General features: G+C 43.1%; 2 protein-coding genes across 7 annotated transcripts in view; one reads left to right on the top strand and one right to left on the bottom strand.

Moving 5' to 3' along the window:
• LOC149918398 (uncharacterized) overlaps positions 1 to 15,945 on the top strand; it is a 99,940-nt gene that overhangs the window by 24,920 nt on the left and 59,075 nt on the right. For 5 of the 6 annotated variants that reach the window (XR_016464986.1, XR_016464985.1, XR_016464987.1 and 2 more), the window contains exon 3: positions 11,424 to 11,547. The gene's annotated coding sequence lies outside the window, so the exon portion shown is untranslated. Of the gene's footprint in view, positions 1 to 11,423; positions 11,548 to 13,012; positions 14,058 to 15,945 lie in introns of those variants that run through there. The other variant, XR_016464984.1, reaches the window with a different exon arrangement.
• NEDD9 (neural precursor cell expressed, developmentally down-regulated 9) overlaps positions 1 to 15,945 on the bottom strand; it is a 90,817-nt gene that overhangs the window by 61,628 nt on the left and 13,244 nt on the right. The window contains exon 2 of the mRNA XM_031589362.2: positions 3,992 to 4,206. Coding sequence (XP_031445222.2) covers positions 3,992 to 3,994 — 3 coding nt within the window. The 5' untranslated portion in view covers positions 3,995 to 4,206. The remainder of the gene's footprint in view (positions 1 to 3,991; positions 4,207 to 15,945) is intronic.

The following is a 15,945-nucleotide window of genomic DNA, read 5'->3' as shown; positions in this document are numbered from 1 at the left end:
ATAAATCTTAAAGGTATTTTCAGAGAGCTACTTCACTTCTAGTGTGCTCCTTGTTAGTTTAAAAAACAAAACAAAAGAATTCCTAGAAGAAAATATTTATGCTCATTTACGGAAATGCAAAGCCTTACATTTATTTTTGTTTTGAAAGGCAAATATTTATGTGGAGCCTGAGCCTGCCCTGCAGGTGCTGTGGCTGGCCCTGCTCACCTGAATAGACCTGCTCCTGCATGCATAAGGGCTGCAGGTGGCTTACCTTACCGCATTTATCTTAGCTTCATTCTTTTTTGGAGGTGTTACAGGTTGGTCTTTCTTGTGAAGATGTGAGCGTTGCTGGCTTGAATTAATCTAGAGGAACTGTGAAAGAAAGGGGAGCTGTTTTGTTCTCTCTTTCCCTTTCATCCTACTCCCTGCTAATTGCTTCAGGCAGATCCTTTGTATTTACCTGTATTTAGCTTACTATTCTGGATTCCCCCTCCTCCAACAGAATATTAGCACTGATTATGCATTTCAAGCGTGTTTTATGTAAAACGGCTCCTTACTGCTATAAAAACGCTTTACTTTGGCTGTGACAAAAGTGTTGTAGCTCTGCTGTTGTGAATCCTAGTGAGCAACCATACACAGCAGTAAAACATGAGCAGAGGCTGTCTTTAGTTGTGCAAGGCACTATTAATGACTGTACGAGCAGTCAGTGCAGCTGGAGTAGCCTAACCCTTAGCACCCTGCTTACTCAATGGCTGGTGATCACAGCAGTTGTGTCCCTGGTTCTCCCTTCTGTCCTTGGCCTTGTTAGTTGCTGATACTTTCTCTCATTGATCAGGGATGACAATGACAGCTTCTCCTTCATCTGTATCTCCTGTTCTCGTTGCTCTCCAGGAGAGCAGAGCTTGAGATGCACCCAACACATGCAGTGTTGTTCTGGGAAAGAGAGAGGCCTGAGCCACCTGGGGTCTGGGAGCTGCTGGCTTGGGGACAGCCACAAAGCAGAGCAGGCTGAAGTTTTTTCCTTACTCTTGTCTGCCAGCACCTCTTGAGATTAATCTGACATGACTTCTGCACTGAAGAACAGCAAATGCAGGAGCTGCTCCCAGAGCCAGGCTTCCTTGAAGCATTCCTTTACACAAACCACGGGTGCCCAACTGCTGAGTTGTTTCGTTCAAACTACTTAGAAGTTTGTATTTTATAAGAAAATCGAAGCACTTGGTATTTTTCCTCAAGACCTGTTAGGAGATGCTGTTTTCCATGCTGCTTCACTGGACACAAATCCCAAATTTCTCCATGGTAATTTTAATCACCTAAAATTTGGAACACAATGTTCCTGTCACGAGGTGTGTTTCAGGCAGTTGCTACTTCAGATCTTATTTTGCTAAATCTCAGCGGAGGGGAGCATAAACAATCCATGTTAACTGGCAGTAGAGGCTAGAGATGGAAAACTTTGGCCCCCATGAATGAAAGTATTATTCATGGAGTGAGGTGTAATCCCCAAAATCCAGGCTGGGAGAGCTGCTGCTCAGCTGAGGCCACTTTTCAAGCCTGTAAGGCAGCTGCTTTCCTTGTAAACTGAGGAGTTGGGTATAAATACACTTTACTGCACCTTTAAAGTACAAAACAAAACAGATGGCTGAAAGTACTGTGCTCTCTTGTCAGCTCTCACCCTCTTTACGTGGACTTGTTCCAGCCCTCCCAGTCTTTGTAGGTTTTAAGACAGTTATTAATCTTTATTTCCATCCCCCTCTTTTCAAGGGGCCTTTGCCTATCTCTGTCCAGACAATGCTACTGCAGCCTGACTCAAAACCTGATGATGATGCTGACCTGAGATTAGCTATTGTTTGGAAACCCTCTTAATTAGTCAGGATGTACCTATTCAGCTGGAAGCCACAGATCTCGTGCAGGAGCTGAGGGGATGAAACAGTTCACTAGGCAGGCAGTGCAGAGCAGCTCAGGTGGCTGTAGGACAAAGCATCAGGAGATGCACATCAAAAACCTGACACTTATGGAGGGTGTCCTCAGGAAAGGCATGTTGTCATGGACCGGGGTGCTTAGCTGTATTGTCTTGAACTGCAGAAGCAGATAAAACAGCGGGGGCCGTGTTAAAAATCAAAAACTTTAAATAAAATAGAATGCTGGTTGGTTGTTTCTGTTTTTCTACAGAATGTGGGAGCTGGCAGGGTGCTGTAGAAACCAGCACATGTTTCAAGTCTTGCGCTTCAGAAGATGTGTTGTGCTGGCAGAATAGGACAGCAGGAGGAAGGCTAAGAAAGGTGAAATACTAATGCTGTGTGCTTCAACTTGTGGAAGTAGAGGAGGAGGTGTTTGATTTGAATATAACTTGTTTGCAGGATGTCTGAACCTGCAGATCAGTTCCAGCTAGGGGAGAAGGAAAGTTTCTGCTAAATGGAAGGAATAAAGTGAGTCCAGCTGAAACCTCCCTAAAGTTAGGGAGTTACTTGCTACCTTTCAGCTCCTGTGATTTGGCAATACTCCCATTCTGCCTGCAGTTTCTTCAGTGTCACTGGGTTTTGTAAAAACCTCCTTAATCCAACACAGAAATACTTTATGTAACTGCATCCAGTGCAGTTCTGTTTTGCTTGATTTAAATAAGTTAAATCTCAGTCTAGACGGAGTGCTCTCTAGCTCTAGTGAATCTTGCACCTGAGGAGATGCATCATCTATGGGTATGTTTTTCATTTTCCTGATGAGCCCAGGGGATCTGTACCCCCCAGTAAAATTCCTATCTGCACAGAACTGCCTTCCACTCCTGATTTATTCCTCAATAAAACACATAACGAGAAGGAGAAAATGTTTAATTGTATAACTGCTGTGACTTTTGTGAGGTACATTTTTGGTGGTTATTTATGCACTTGTCTTCTTTTAAAGAAGCATAAAGACCCATTACTTTCATTTACAGAGGGAAGAGCGAAAGAAGAGGGAAAATAAAATTGGTGAAGGACAAGAAGTAAACCTTGAACTAGTGTGTTTTCTGAAGAAGGTCTTTGGTTAAAAGATCCTCTAAAATTAAGAAGAATTTCAGGCTGAAATTCAGTTTTTAAGGGCTCCCCAGAAAAAGATCCCTTCTGTACCCTAACAGACCAAGCCAGAAAGCAACCTCCAGTTGGGGCTGTTTGATTTTGATTGTTGGAAAGCACTTATTTTTTTCAAAGCAGTACCAAGTGAAATATTCTTCTGTGTTGCCTGTGAAATCTCCGTTTCTGTCTACTTGCTTAATTTATTTCACCTTTTCAAAATTAAACTGTGGTTTTCCTTTAAGATAGCTTGGGGGCTGAACATGGTCCTAGATCCAAGCAGCAGGCATGCAGGTCTGTCTTCAGGTTTCTGCTGTAAGGTTTCTACTTGCTACCTTGTTCTAGTGGTGACAGGCATTTTGGCAGCATCTTAAATGCTCAAGTGGTGCATGCAAGATAAGAAGACTCCAGGATAATTAGAAGGAGTGGGCTATTGGGAAGTTGGCATTATTTACTTAATTACATCATAAGCATGCTTCCTTATCTTTTCTATTGCTTGTATAATGATGTAGCTCCAAAGCTTGTTCTTTAGGGGTTGAAAACTGAGGAGCAAAGTTTAAGCTTGCTGTTGAGCTCCAATTTAGTCTCATTACTGATAAAGTGTTTATTACAGAATGGGAGTCAGTGCTGACATGTGCTTTGTTCTGCACAGGACTCTTGCCTCAGGGGCTATCTAGGCTTCAAAAGAGCGGGTGTGTGGTAATGCAAATATGTGCCTATATATCTGCACACTGGGTTGATAGAAGAGAAATGTCCTCAGTAGAGCTGTACCAAGGCTTACAGCACTGCTGCCTGCCCATTTGGTTGCAACCAAACCTAATGATGAAAGCCTGGCCTGACTTCTAAACAATGCGGGTGTTCAGTCAGTCTCAAGAAAGAAAGCATTTTTTTTTGCTGAACTCCATGAATAGAAAAAAGGCAGTTACACTTCTATTAAAATGGCTTTTGACTTTGTAGAAAGTGAAACTTACCATTATCTGACGTTTTTGGCCTCCACCTACGGTATGTTAATCAAAGAAACATAGGAGCTTTGTGCATCGTTGATAGTTATCTCTATAGGAAATCCAGTGTTGTAGTAAACCATCTGGTTCTTGCTTTTCCCAATTGTTCAATTTCTCTTTCAATTCCAGGATTTCCTTGTTCCAAATACTTCTTCACAGACCTCAGTGCCTTTTTCTTTTTTTCCCTGTGAAAGAAAATTTCAATGAAACAGAGATGAACCAGGAAGGAAAGTCTCTTTCCATTTACTTTTTATGGGTTTTAAGCTTACTTTCATTTAATATTTCTGTTGGTTTGGTTTTTGTATTTTTGGTGTTTTTTTAATTGAGACAGTGCCTGAGAGCCAGACCACCATTTGGATTATGCAAACATAAAGCGAAGGCTGATCTCTATACTGCAGATCATTAACCTGAATTTAACTGACCAATCAAGCTTTCAGAGGTCATTTTGGTTTGTTTTTCAAACCTGCTTGTTGTCTCAAGTTACCCAAACGTCACATTGTTGGGTCCCTGTCCTTACTCTGATGGGGAACACACAAGCTGCTACTGTGCTTTCAGATGCTGAAGTGTCTGCAAGCTGACAACCAGTTCCTCAATGAGAATGTTCTGAGATGCATACTTTTTCAAAGAGAGACCTTGGCTGCGTGAGAGAGAAGCATAGGAGTTGTCAGCAAATAGCTGTGAGAAAATTCTGAGCTAAGAGGGCTCCTGCCATGTGTGGAGGGAGTCAAGTTTTAGATGGGTTTATGATATGGCTGCAGGAGCTGAGTGGAGCTATTCTGCTTTGGGATCTTCTCCTTTTGCCAGGAGAGTCAGTCTGAAGGAAACTTTGGAAACGGAGTACATTTACTTGTTGTGTATTTATTTTTGAAGCTCTCGGTAACATTCATCACTTGTACTTCCAAATGCAGAAAAATGATCATCACATATGACCATTTCTCTTGAACTGTTGAAGTCTCTAAGGTGTGACAATGGCTCCTGACCTTTCACTATCCTCTGCAGTGAACAGAGAAGCCAGGAAGCGTGACTTCCCCATCAGCATTTTTCTAGAGAGTGCAAATGCCTTGTCCAAAAGCTATGGAAGACAAAAGTGCTCAGAATGAGGTAGAAATGATCATCTTTTTTAAAATACTGATGCTGACACCTCCCCCTCCCATACAAAGCAGACAAATAACGGTGCTGAGTAAGCTGACTGTGAGACTGCCAGTAAAGGTTGCACAGCAGTCGCCTTTCTCTGCTCCCAACAAATGAGGAAAACGGATGTCTTGGCAAGGATTTTTCCCATATGTCTGGGTCTCAAGTGCAGAAGCAGCACTTCACAAGAAAGAAAAAGATATCATATTTTTCTGTGTGAGTAGCAGCCGACTGCAGGGTGGCTGGTTTGGTTGTTTGTTCCCTCTGTCCCCTGACTTCTGAAACATGTTCATCATGTTGAACTCAGTTTCTAACCCCTCATCCAACATGGAGTGAGTTAAAGAACAAGATCAAATTAATACGTTGGGATTATTGCCCTACATTTCAATTAATAAGTTCGTTCCTTTAGTCCACTCTGAGACATACAGTTCGGCTATGTTTGTTTTGCCAAATGATGCCAGGGACAAAATGATCCTTCTGTGATGTGTGTGGCTTACCAGGGTAAATCATGGTAGTAAAAATGATGGAAAGACAAATCCAATTAAAATCCTTCTTGAAATAAAAATGCTAAAGAGATCCTTGTCGGCTGTGTTTAAGGAAGAAAGGCAAACATAAAGTCTTAATCCCCTCTCCTCTGAAGGACAACATTGTACTGAAAGGGCTGACTGCTGTTCTACATACTGCGTGTTTTTACTTTGTGCCCTTTCCTAGCAGTGAGGAAAGAAAATAAGGTGCAACCCACATGCTGTCCAGATCTGCTGTAAGGTATTTTCCTCCTTTTGCTGCATAATGAACAGGTGTTCTGTGTTTCTGCTTCACAAACAGGTTATTTACTGCTTGATGTTGAATTCCCCTTTTATTTGCTGAAGGATGAAATTCTTGCAACCTGAACAGGCAACGGTGAGAGCAAGCACTGCTATGGGGGTGTGAAATGACTTCTTGTAGGCCTGGCAAAGAATGGGGTGGTACTAGGAATCAAGTTCTTAGCTGGAAAAACCCATCCAACTTGATCTGCTCAAGGAGGAGTTGGTCAGAAGAGTCGTGCTGGTCAGATGCTTATATGGAGAGGAAAGTGTTAGTAATAAATGTGAAGAGAGCTGAGTGAACTTGGAGAAGAGCAGGGGTAGGTGGCTGACTTGTAAACCTTGATGAATTGGCTTCACTGTTCAGAAGTGCATGGAAGGAAGCTGAAAGGCTGCAATAATCATGGAAAAAGTGTGTTTAAGTTATAGAAACACACTCAAATAGTCATGGCAGCTGTAGAGCAGCAGGCAGTCAGAGTTGCCTGGTTCTTTGGGCTGGAAGATGTTTGTACCAGACTTTGAGCAGGTATGTGGATGTTCTTGGGGTCAAACTGCAGGCACAGATCCTGTATGGTCCCCGCTCATCAGCTGAGGGCCACTCCTGTTGTCACCTGGAACAAACCTCACCTGATGGTTGCTTCTGAACTGCAAGTAGGGAAAGGGGCACTTTAACCACCCCACTTAAACCATAAATGCCTCACAATCTGCTTAGCAGGCTGGAAGATGAGTGGTTGAGCATTACTCCAGAGGTCATTCCCCTTTAGGGCCTGGAGGAGCAGCCTGGGCCGTGTGTCCTTTCTCTGTAAATTGCCTCATCTTCCGTAGGAGTGTGAAGAATCTTGCTTTGCTATGGGTTCTTGAATTGGCTCAAGTAGGATGGTGTAAGCATTCTTTTCAGAAGTCCATTTCACAAGTAGGAATCTGTTATTCCAGTGTATTGTAAAGTATTTGGAAAGTGATGTTAGAGGCATCCTATTAAGGTTTGATGGGAGATATTGATGATACTGATAGTGTTTGTTAAAAAAACTAATGCCAAAGTTGAGGTGGTCTGTATGACCTTTACTTGAAGTCCATTATTTAAACAATAAAAGCTTTTCTCCCTATTACTCTTCTGTAGTCGCACCCTTTCTGTTACCATTTCATGCTGCATGGTCTCAGGTCTTACTTTGTGCAGTCTGTCCTCTTCAGCCCTGAATTGCATAGTTACTTTTATGTCTGGCTACCTGGTGGTGCTGTTATTGTAGGTGCCCACATCCTGTTCATGTCTCTAGTGAGGAGAGACAATGTTCTACAAGGAGCAGAGAGGGATGAAATTCATTCAGCATTGTTCAGGGCAGGAGTTGGTTTGCTTGCCAACAAGCATCTCATTTGAGCTGCTTCTTTTTATTGCTGTTGTTCATGCATTTCAGCAAAGCAGGCAAAAAAATTTTCAGTGTTGAAAATTGGTATTGGAATTGGTGGAATATGAAGCAATCAGTTTTTGAAGCTTAGGGTTAAATGAGGTGATAAGCATTTTGTGGGAACTGCAGTGCTTTCAGGTGCATTCTGAAGTTATGGGAACTGTTTGTTTTTGTTTTTTTTTTTAAACAGAAGACTGATTTTTTTCTTTCCACTAGCTACATTCACTATGTCAGCAGCATGTTATGACTTCTGCAACAAATACAGCAGGGCCATTTGAGACTTATTAGAGTAAAACCCCTGACTAATACTTAATTTACTGGCAGTGAATGAGGCAGTGGATTTGTGTGGAGAAAAGAAGTGATAAAATGCACATGGGTGAAGGCTAAAGCTAAGAAATTCAGGTATAAAGGCTGTTTGTACAGACTTAATTCAGGCAACTTGACTTTGTAATTAAAATGTTCTTTTAAGCTGTAATCATTTTTGGTGCCCCAAGTGCTAGAGTGAGATGTGCCAGAGAGGGTCTGGAGTGTGTGTCTGTGTACGTACATACCTAGAACACATACATGTGTACACTCAAAATGTATATATTATTCTTAACCCCATGTGTAGTGGCTCTTCCTCTTTGTTCAAGTTGTGTCCATGTTTAGAGATCTGAGGTGGAAGGGACCTGGGCTACTTTTGTTTCTCAAGAGCTGCAAGCAAGCAGACTGATGCTTCCTGATACCATTTATCTGCTCCAAGCAGCATGTGTGATAGCAGACAACATAGCTGGGTCAACAAGACTTTCCTGTCATTGAAACATCACTTCTTCAAGGCAGAAAAGCAGTTTTGATGGCTGCTTGTGTTATTTCATCTCATTCATTCACAAAAAAGCAGCTGGCAGCATGTAAACTGGTGATGCATGGTGCTTGGTTCTGGTGGTAACTACTTTGCCCAAGGTGAGAAGAGGAAACTGAAGATTCATTTTCTGAGTCTTCTGCTTAGAAGGATGAAATTTGTGTTTCTGAGTCAGATACATATGGGTACTTCAGCCTTGTCCCATGTGCCTTGCAGTGCAGTAAGTATTGCCGATGCTCTGCAAGTAGCATGCAGCTCCCAGGCCATGCTGTCAGCTCCCAGAGCAAGCTTTTGCTAAGTACTGCTAGTTTGGTGTTCAGCAGAGAAGCTGGGTTGCATATTGGCAGCATTTGGCAGTGTCTTTCCTGTCTGTTACAGAACAGCCTGAGTTATAACACAGGCAATTAGAAGAAACAGATGCAAGGTCTGAAAAAAGCTTCTGTACCATGCCATTGCTTGAAACTCTGATGTAAGCTGTTGCTTTGGGCCTCTCTCAACATATTTGCAAATAGTGAACAATTTTAGAGAGTCTAATTGGGATGAGTACTGCATCAATCAGAGCTGAGTGTGCACTGGGCCATGACCACATTCAGACACATCACTTTGGGTAGCAGTGCAAAAGCTGGAGGCATGTCTCATCACTTGGGTTCCAACTATATTCTGCTGAATGAGCTGCCTAGGGATAATTACCACACAAATCTTGTAGATAACACGAGGCTGTAAATTTTTCTACAGCACTGTAGATGGGACATTTGCCACCCACCAAGCCTTTAGCAGTGCCATGGGTTATAGAAGGAGGTAAGTTGTGAACTGTAAGAGGTCATAAAGAACCTAAGGAAAAGCAGACGTGAGTTAATGTTAAAGTAAAATAAGCAGAAAAGTTAAAAGCTAAAGGGAAATAAAGCTTTGGCTCTGTGTTGGATTTGCATGTATTAGCAGGAGCCCTCATGTTCTGATGTAAGTGAAGATTTAGCCATGGGTGGCAAAGCAGAGCCTGGGGGAGGTAACATAGCTCCTGTAGCCACTTACCCCATTTGTGCCAGGAACCATCTGGGTTCTGCCAGCGGGCAGATAGACATCAGTCCACTCCTACATTAGTACATGGGCTCTACTGAGCAGGACCAGTTGGTCCTGCAATAAATATTTTCACATTTGGCAATAAATGAGCTATAGAAGTTGGCATGTAACCAGGGAGCAGCTTCAGGCACCCGCAGGGCTCTACTTGGATAGTCTACAGGAGAATGGTGCTCCAGCTAATGGGAACACTGTAGTTGTATTTGATGATGGCAGTAATGATCAGAAAATCATCGTCGGAAGCTTCTGCTGCTTATGTAAACATAGCCCACAGCTGTGGCTGTCTTTTGCCTCATCATAAACTAGTTCACACTTGCTCTATCCCATACCAAGTGCGGAAGAAAAGATTACAAGTTGTGAGCTTTCTTCCTTGCACCAGCTTTGAAGCCAAAGATGTGACATTTCCTCCTTGAGATAAGCATTATGAACAAACTCTTTGGAGATAAGGCACGACTGGCATCAAACATTTAAATTTATTCCACTCAGAGTGTGAGGAAAGGCTTGCAATTCCTCTCAGGGATTTGAAATGATGATTAGATGATGGTGGTAAGGCATATTTCTACAGTTGTCATTGAAAGCTCACTGCAACTTGTATTTTGCTTTTGGCAATGATGCGTCAGCTCTTTGTGTTAGAATTTGTAAATGTCTCTTGGATTTGAGGGAGGAGGACAAATAATCTAGTTATATAGTTTAGTTGTAGGATGCTTGGGTGCATAGCCATCTAGATATGAAATTCCTAGGAGAAGGAGCATGAACTTAGAAATGTAGAGGGGGTATAGAAACTGACAGAGTCAGCAGGACAGTGATTGATCTCATCACTTGCCCTCCTGACTGTTGATGCCTGTGTTCCCTCTACTGCAAGAGGTGAGCTGGGAACCTTGAATGATTCTCCTGTTTCATGGTGTAAGCAGTGATTTGCACTGGTCTGAGTGTTAGGGCACATATATATCAAGAAGCAAAAGCTCATTCTGGAAGGCAAAAACCACAAGATTTGCCTTATGTAAACCTGTGAGTAACAGCTCTGGCTCTTTACCAAACTGGATCTTTTGGACCAAGTAGGGAGTCAAAAACTTAAGTCTCTAAATCTCAAATTGAGTAAGTCAGTTTGGACTTCAGTGGCCAGGATGTTTGCCACCCCTGCTCTGTGCAAAAACGTATGCCATGTCTGACAAGGCGGGTAAGGGCCTTAGCCAGCAAACTCCATCTTTCAAACACTGTGTGTGACCGTGGTGTAGCTGCCTTCAACCATTTGCTCCTGGTTTCTTCCTCCCAGCTGTCACAAATGATTTTCCATGTGAGATTAGGAGGCTGAAGTGCTTAAACATTAGTGGAGGGGACTTCTGTCCAAGGTGATGGTAGATTTTTAGTGCCCAGTCTCATGAGATGAATGACCACTGATGAGGTAAATGATGGTTTCAGCTGTCAGGGCTGTAACTGCAGACAAAAGGACTAGTTCAGACTTGCGTTCGAAAAGAAAAAACAAAATCCCAACTATAAGCTTTTATTGAAACCAAATGTGCTTGTAAAAGGCAGGGGTTACTTAAGAAGATGCATACTTAAGTGTGCATAGTTAAGTGCCAGTTGTCAGCTCTTCATTTGAAGCCCTATAAATAACTCCTCATCCATTTCTGTATTACGAGACGTGCATGTGATAGTAAGAGATTATCTCGGGCATGCTTTCCTCTCAGCACCCATCCAATTCTGCTTCAGAAGGATCAATTCATTCCCTTTCAAGTTTGTTTTCCCCTGACTTACTGCAGTACTATCAAATAGTCAGAATTCTTCCTGCTGAAGATTTGCCAAAGGATAATTGCTTTCAGCACTGGGATAAACATGAAAACACTACTTGTAATGTCTTAAGCCATTCATTGGCGTGTGAGTTTTTGTTTTTTGTTGGTTTTGTTTTCAGTCCACCAATCACAGCAAGTTACATCCCTCCATAAACATCTCACCAGCATACCAATTACAGTCATCCAAGTAGAAATGTATATGTGCTGTTTGCTAACAAAAAGAAGAGCACACCATTTGGCAGCAGAAGCTTTCAAAGTTCAACAAGCCTCTGACATATAGTAGTATACATATATGATTTGAAAAAAAAAAATTCTGCAAACTATTTTCTTTAAGCTTGACCAATAATGAAAACCACTTGTTTACAGAAACTCCTGTGCTGCAGCACGAGAGGCTCGCCTGGAATGCTGTGGCTTGGGAGGAGGATGAGCTCATGGCACGGATGGGGAGGTGAGCACCAGACGGCGCGCTGCAGCCAAACGATGCAAGCAGGTAATGGTGGTATTTGGCTTTCTCACATACAAAAACAGCTTTTGAGAGCTTCATGCTCCAGCATCTCTGCTGCAGTGTGTGTCACCCATGGGAGATGGTATGAGGAACTGACGCCTGGCCTTGGCATGGACCAGTTCCAGGGGAATTCAGCTTGTGAGAGCACCGATTGCTGCATGGACTGAGCTCAGGGCTTGTGCCAGTTCAGCTTGGGGTCTGGCATTCAAAACAGTATTTCCCTTGCTGGGTCACTGAATGTTCATCATGTTTATGTCGGTACAAGGCAGAATGTGCTGCTAGGGGCTCTCTCCAGTGGTATGCCTTGTGCAGTGCCTGGTTATCTTCTGCTCCTCCATCTCACCTCAGGTAAGGCCGTGCATGGCCATTTGATTTCAAGAGTGGGAACGAGCTGTTGTGTATATTTCTCTGAGCCATTCGGTCTTGATTAGAACAGCAGTTAATGTGAAATTCATGCACTGTAATTCATGGCTCCGAATAAACCTGGTTCACTGCAGTATGGTTGTGGGAAACTCATCTGGGCAGACCTTGAACAGAAGGTCATGTCTTCACTGCAAATATGAAAATGTCACCTACTGGAGCACTGTGGAGAGCTGTGGCTCCCATTTTCCAGTGATCTGTCACTGGATACAATAATGTGTGCAGTTGCAGCTGAGACCAGTTTTAAAGGAAAAATGTTAGTAGCAGATAAAAGACGAGGTGACAGTGTGTTGCCTTATCAGCCACCCTGGCTACACCTGTATAAAAATGTGATTGCCCTTACATGGAACAAATGGGAAATGAACCTGAAACACTGCTTCCCAGTCCTTCCCTGGATCAGTCCCCTACTTCTGTTGGGACCACCTGCCTTAGAAGGAGTGAATCCACTACCTGTGCCAGCTTTTCCTTCGTACGTGCAGACAGACAGCCTGGCAGGAGAAGCAAAAGGAAGGCAGCAGAGTTGGTAGCTTGTGCATCTCAGAGCTGCCACAAGCACTAGACTTAGCAAAAGAGCTGTTGGAAAGCACGATAATCTCAGCCCCTTCCTTCATGTCCTCACAAGATGAGGCAGCGCACATGCTGGTTCATACAACATGGAGTCTGGCTTCCTGGTTACTGACATGCCTGACAAGTAGGACCTGGCTTCTGACCCCACCTTCTCCTTCCTGTCCTGTTGCCATCTGCCTGCAGAATTGGCCAGGGCTTACAGGAGAGAAGCTGGGAGAAGTCTACCAACAAACCTGACAGCAGGTGCAAGCCTTGGAAGCGAGGATGACAAGTTGCCCTTCACCACACAGTGCATTTTTCAAATGTGCGAAGTGATTTACACTGGATGAGATTGGGATTTGTGACCAGTGGCCCTGGCAGTACTCTGACGTGTGCATGGGCAAAGAAGGCAGTCTCAGTACTTCTGCTTTATACATGAGTTTACCACCATTGGCGAACTAAACACTTTTTTTTTGTTGGACAGACGACAGAGGAAAAGATTCTGCATTCGGAAGAGCAGTGCAAGCCATTTTCTGGTGACACTGGAACATGCTTTTCTAAGTGTGGAAACTGTGGAGGTCAGAGGAGTGTCTTCCTGCTTTTGCAATACCAGGAGGTTTCAGTTTACTGAACAGTTTCCCTGGGAGACAACTCAAGGCATCTGACAGCGTTGTTAGAGAAGTTGCTTGGAGGTGACTTTCTCCAAATCATTTTTGTAATAAGCAAAAAATCCTACTTTGTCTCAAATTAATCCTTTTGACAAGAATTGATTTTTTTTTTTTTTAGGGACTTTCTAGCTGTTAATTTTTTCTGAATTTGAAAGGACACATTTTAGTATTTTTGGGTCGAAAAACAATGGTCACAATTACTTTTGTTTTGATGTTTGACCTTATTATAAAGAACCCTGAAACAATTAAAAAACATATTTTGTTATGCTCAAAACTTAAATAATAGAGTGTGGGGAAAAGGGTTATGTTTTTCTCAGATTTCTTTATTTTTGAATTTTCTTTTTCTTCAGATTCATTCTTTTGAAACCTCAAATATTTCCCCTATGTAGTATGTAGCCCTATTATTCCCCTATATGTATCTAGCCCAGTTTATAATGGACTCAGTAGAAAAACTTTCTTTAACAACAGATAATCTTAAAAATGTTTTCCAAGGAGGGAAGGAAATCTGACCCAGTCAGCCCTCCCATAGAATTACTCAAAGCAGAGACCTCTTCTACGTGATGATATGAATTTCTGCCTTCTCGATGATCCTTTCCAGAAAGCATTCTTTAGAGAAATGGATGGTGTCTCTGAACGGAGGGATCTGGATATGTGAAGGCTGTGGGATGGTAGATGTGAAGGATAGAATGTTCATGTTAGGAGGTTGGTGCATCTTTGAGATCTTGTGGTGGACATAGGACACTTCAAGCAGGCTGTAGTGCCAGCATTCTAGGCCTTTCCACTGGTCTAGGGTCACCAAGGGGGATTGAAATCTCCACCTGCCTGCTCTTTATCCCCAGTAATGCTAGGTGGTCTGAAGGCACCAGGGGGAGAGGAGTTTTTAGTAATCCTGATGAGATCCCAGCAGTGAGAATTTGTTGTTGGGAGAGAAAAGTGGTTGAACTCCTGTGCTTCCACCTCCTGCAGGATTTCAAGAGCTCTTGTTTCTCTCTGCTTTGGTGCTTTATTCTCCTGCTTTCTTCCTTTACTGTTTTATCCTTCCCGTTCTTATCGCCACCCCCCGAATTCTGCTTTTGTTTTGAGTGCCAGCAGTTAATGAGAACAGTTCCATAGCTTAGGGCTTACTGTGAACAGAGCTTGAGCAAATCTATTTCTAAAAGCATGGGCTAGTTTTGTTTTGTTTCTGATTACTATTTGTTCAGCACTGAAGCTCTTAAATTTCCAGCTTAAGGAGATGAATCGGAGGTGTGCACATGATGGTAGAGCTGCTGAGAGCATCTCAAAGGATTTGCTCTGGGAACACAGCACAAGCTGAACTGAAAGAAGCTTTCCATAGTGATGCTCTCATGCTTTCTCTAACCCTTCAGAGAGTGGTTCTCACCCTTTCTGTAATTGAAACAAGCTGACCAGAGAGGTGCCTTGCGGCAGGTCAGCATGCCTACTGCTATTTGAAGGATATGCTTTGCCTGACCGTTTAGCCTTGTACAAGTTTTCCCTGCCCTGTTACTGCCCTTCCTGCTGGGAGGGAGCGAGTTCATCCAAGAGAAAGCACCGGGGCAGGCTGTGGGAGAGGAAGCATGTTCCTGACAAGGAGGAAGAAGGCAGGGTGGGGAACGAGGCTTTGTGCAAAGACCTCTTGGAAGTCCCTTGATCATCTTCTTTCACAATTCTAGTGCCTCCTGCATGATTCCAGAAAGTCCTTAACTCCTTACCTAGTTTCCTAAGTATTGCTGTCAGTAAGAAAATAGCACTTAAACCAAGTGCTAGCAGGTCTACAGAAATACTGAGTCTGTGCTGGCTTAACTCCAGCAGCCAAGGACCACCGCTTGAAGGCTGGCCATCCCCAGAGTAGCCCTGTAAGCTAAGCCCAGTGAGCAAATCTGTGTGGAATGGCTCCAGCACTGCAAAGACTGCTTCACGTTTCTTTAAACTCAAAAGCTGGAGAATTTGGAGCCAGCACTAAATATTTGTTCCACTTTCAAAGCTGAGCATCAGGGAGCCATTTCTTAAATAGTGAATGTCTGTTCTCTGAGCACAGATGTGCTTATAGCATAGCTCTTGCCAGCTTTTTCCCTTCCTCATGCTTTCCACAAACGTGCATATAGATTTTTAGCCATCCATTTTTACCCTTTAAAGATGGTGTGAGGAGTAGTGGTTATTTCTTCTCTGATACAGGTGGCAATAATGTTGTACAAACTGTTTTCGGCCTTAACTGGTAAAGCTTGCCACACAAGCTATCCTATTTCTTGTCAGAAGTGATAAATTGGACACAGTTTTGGAGCAGATGAAAAGTTAGACAAAATACATTAGTCAAAGACACTTCAGCATATCGGTTACTCTCCTGTGGTATGCGGGTAATAATTCAATTCTTAAAACCTTCCATCTGGGTTTGGGAGGTCACCTGAGTTCCCGTTGCAGGAATTTAGCACTGAGTCAGTGTGAGGTAGCGGTACTAACTTGCACGTGAATTGATAGATGGCTTTGCATTGCTGTCTGTGTAACTAGAAACAGCAGCTGGCTCCAGTCAGGAATTTGGGATCCTGGTCTCCACTAATCCATCTTCCTGGAACATTCACATCATGCACTATCACTTCACACAGGCAATCAGTCCCAACTTAACTCAGCTCTATCTCTTCTTTAAATAGCGTGAGCTGGGCAAACCCAAGGTATTACCTTGGGACAGCTCTCAGAGATGCAACAAGTAAACCTGACGTGTCCCAAAGGTCTGTTGTCCACTCCTTCCACCTAT

Source organism: Phasianus colchicus, chromosome 3 (assembly GCF_987193195.1).
Source record: "Phasianus colchicus chromosome 3, bPhaCol1.hap1.1, whole genome shotgun sequence".
NCBI classification, from domain to species: domain Eukaryota; kingdom Metazoa; phylum Chordata; class Aves; order Galliformes; family Phasianidae; genus Phasianus; species Phasianus colchicus.
This window is presented reverse-complemented; position numbering and strand designations above follow the sequence as displayed.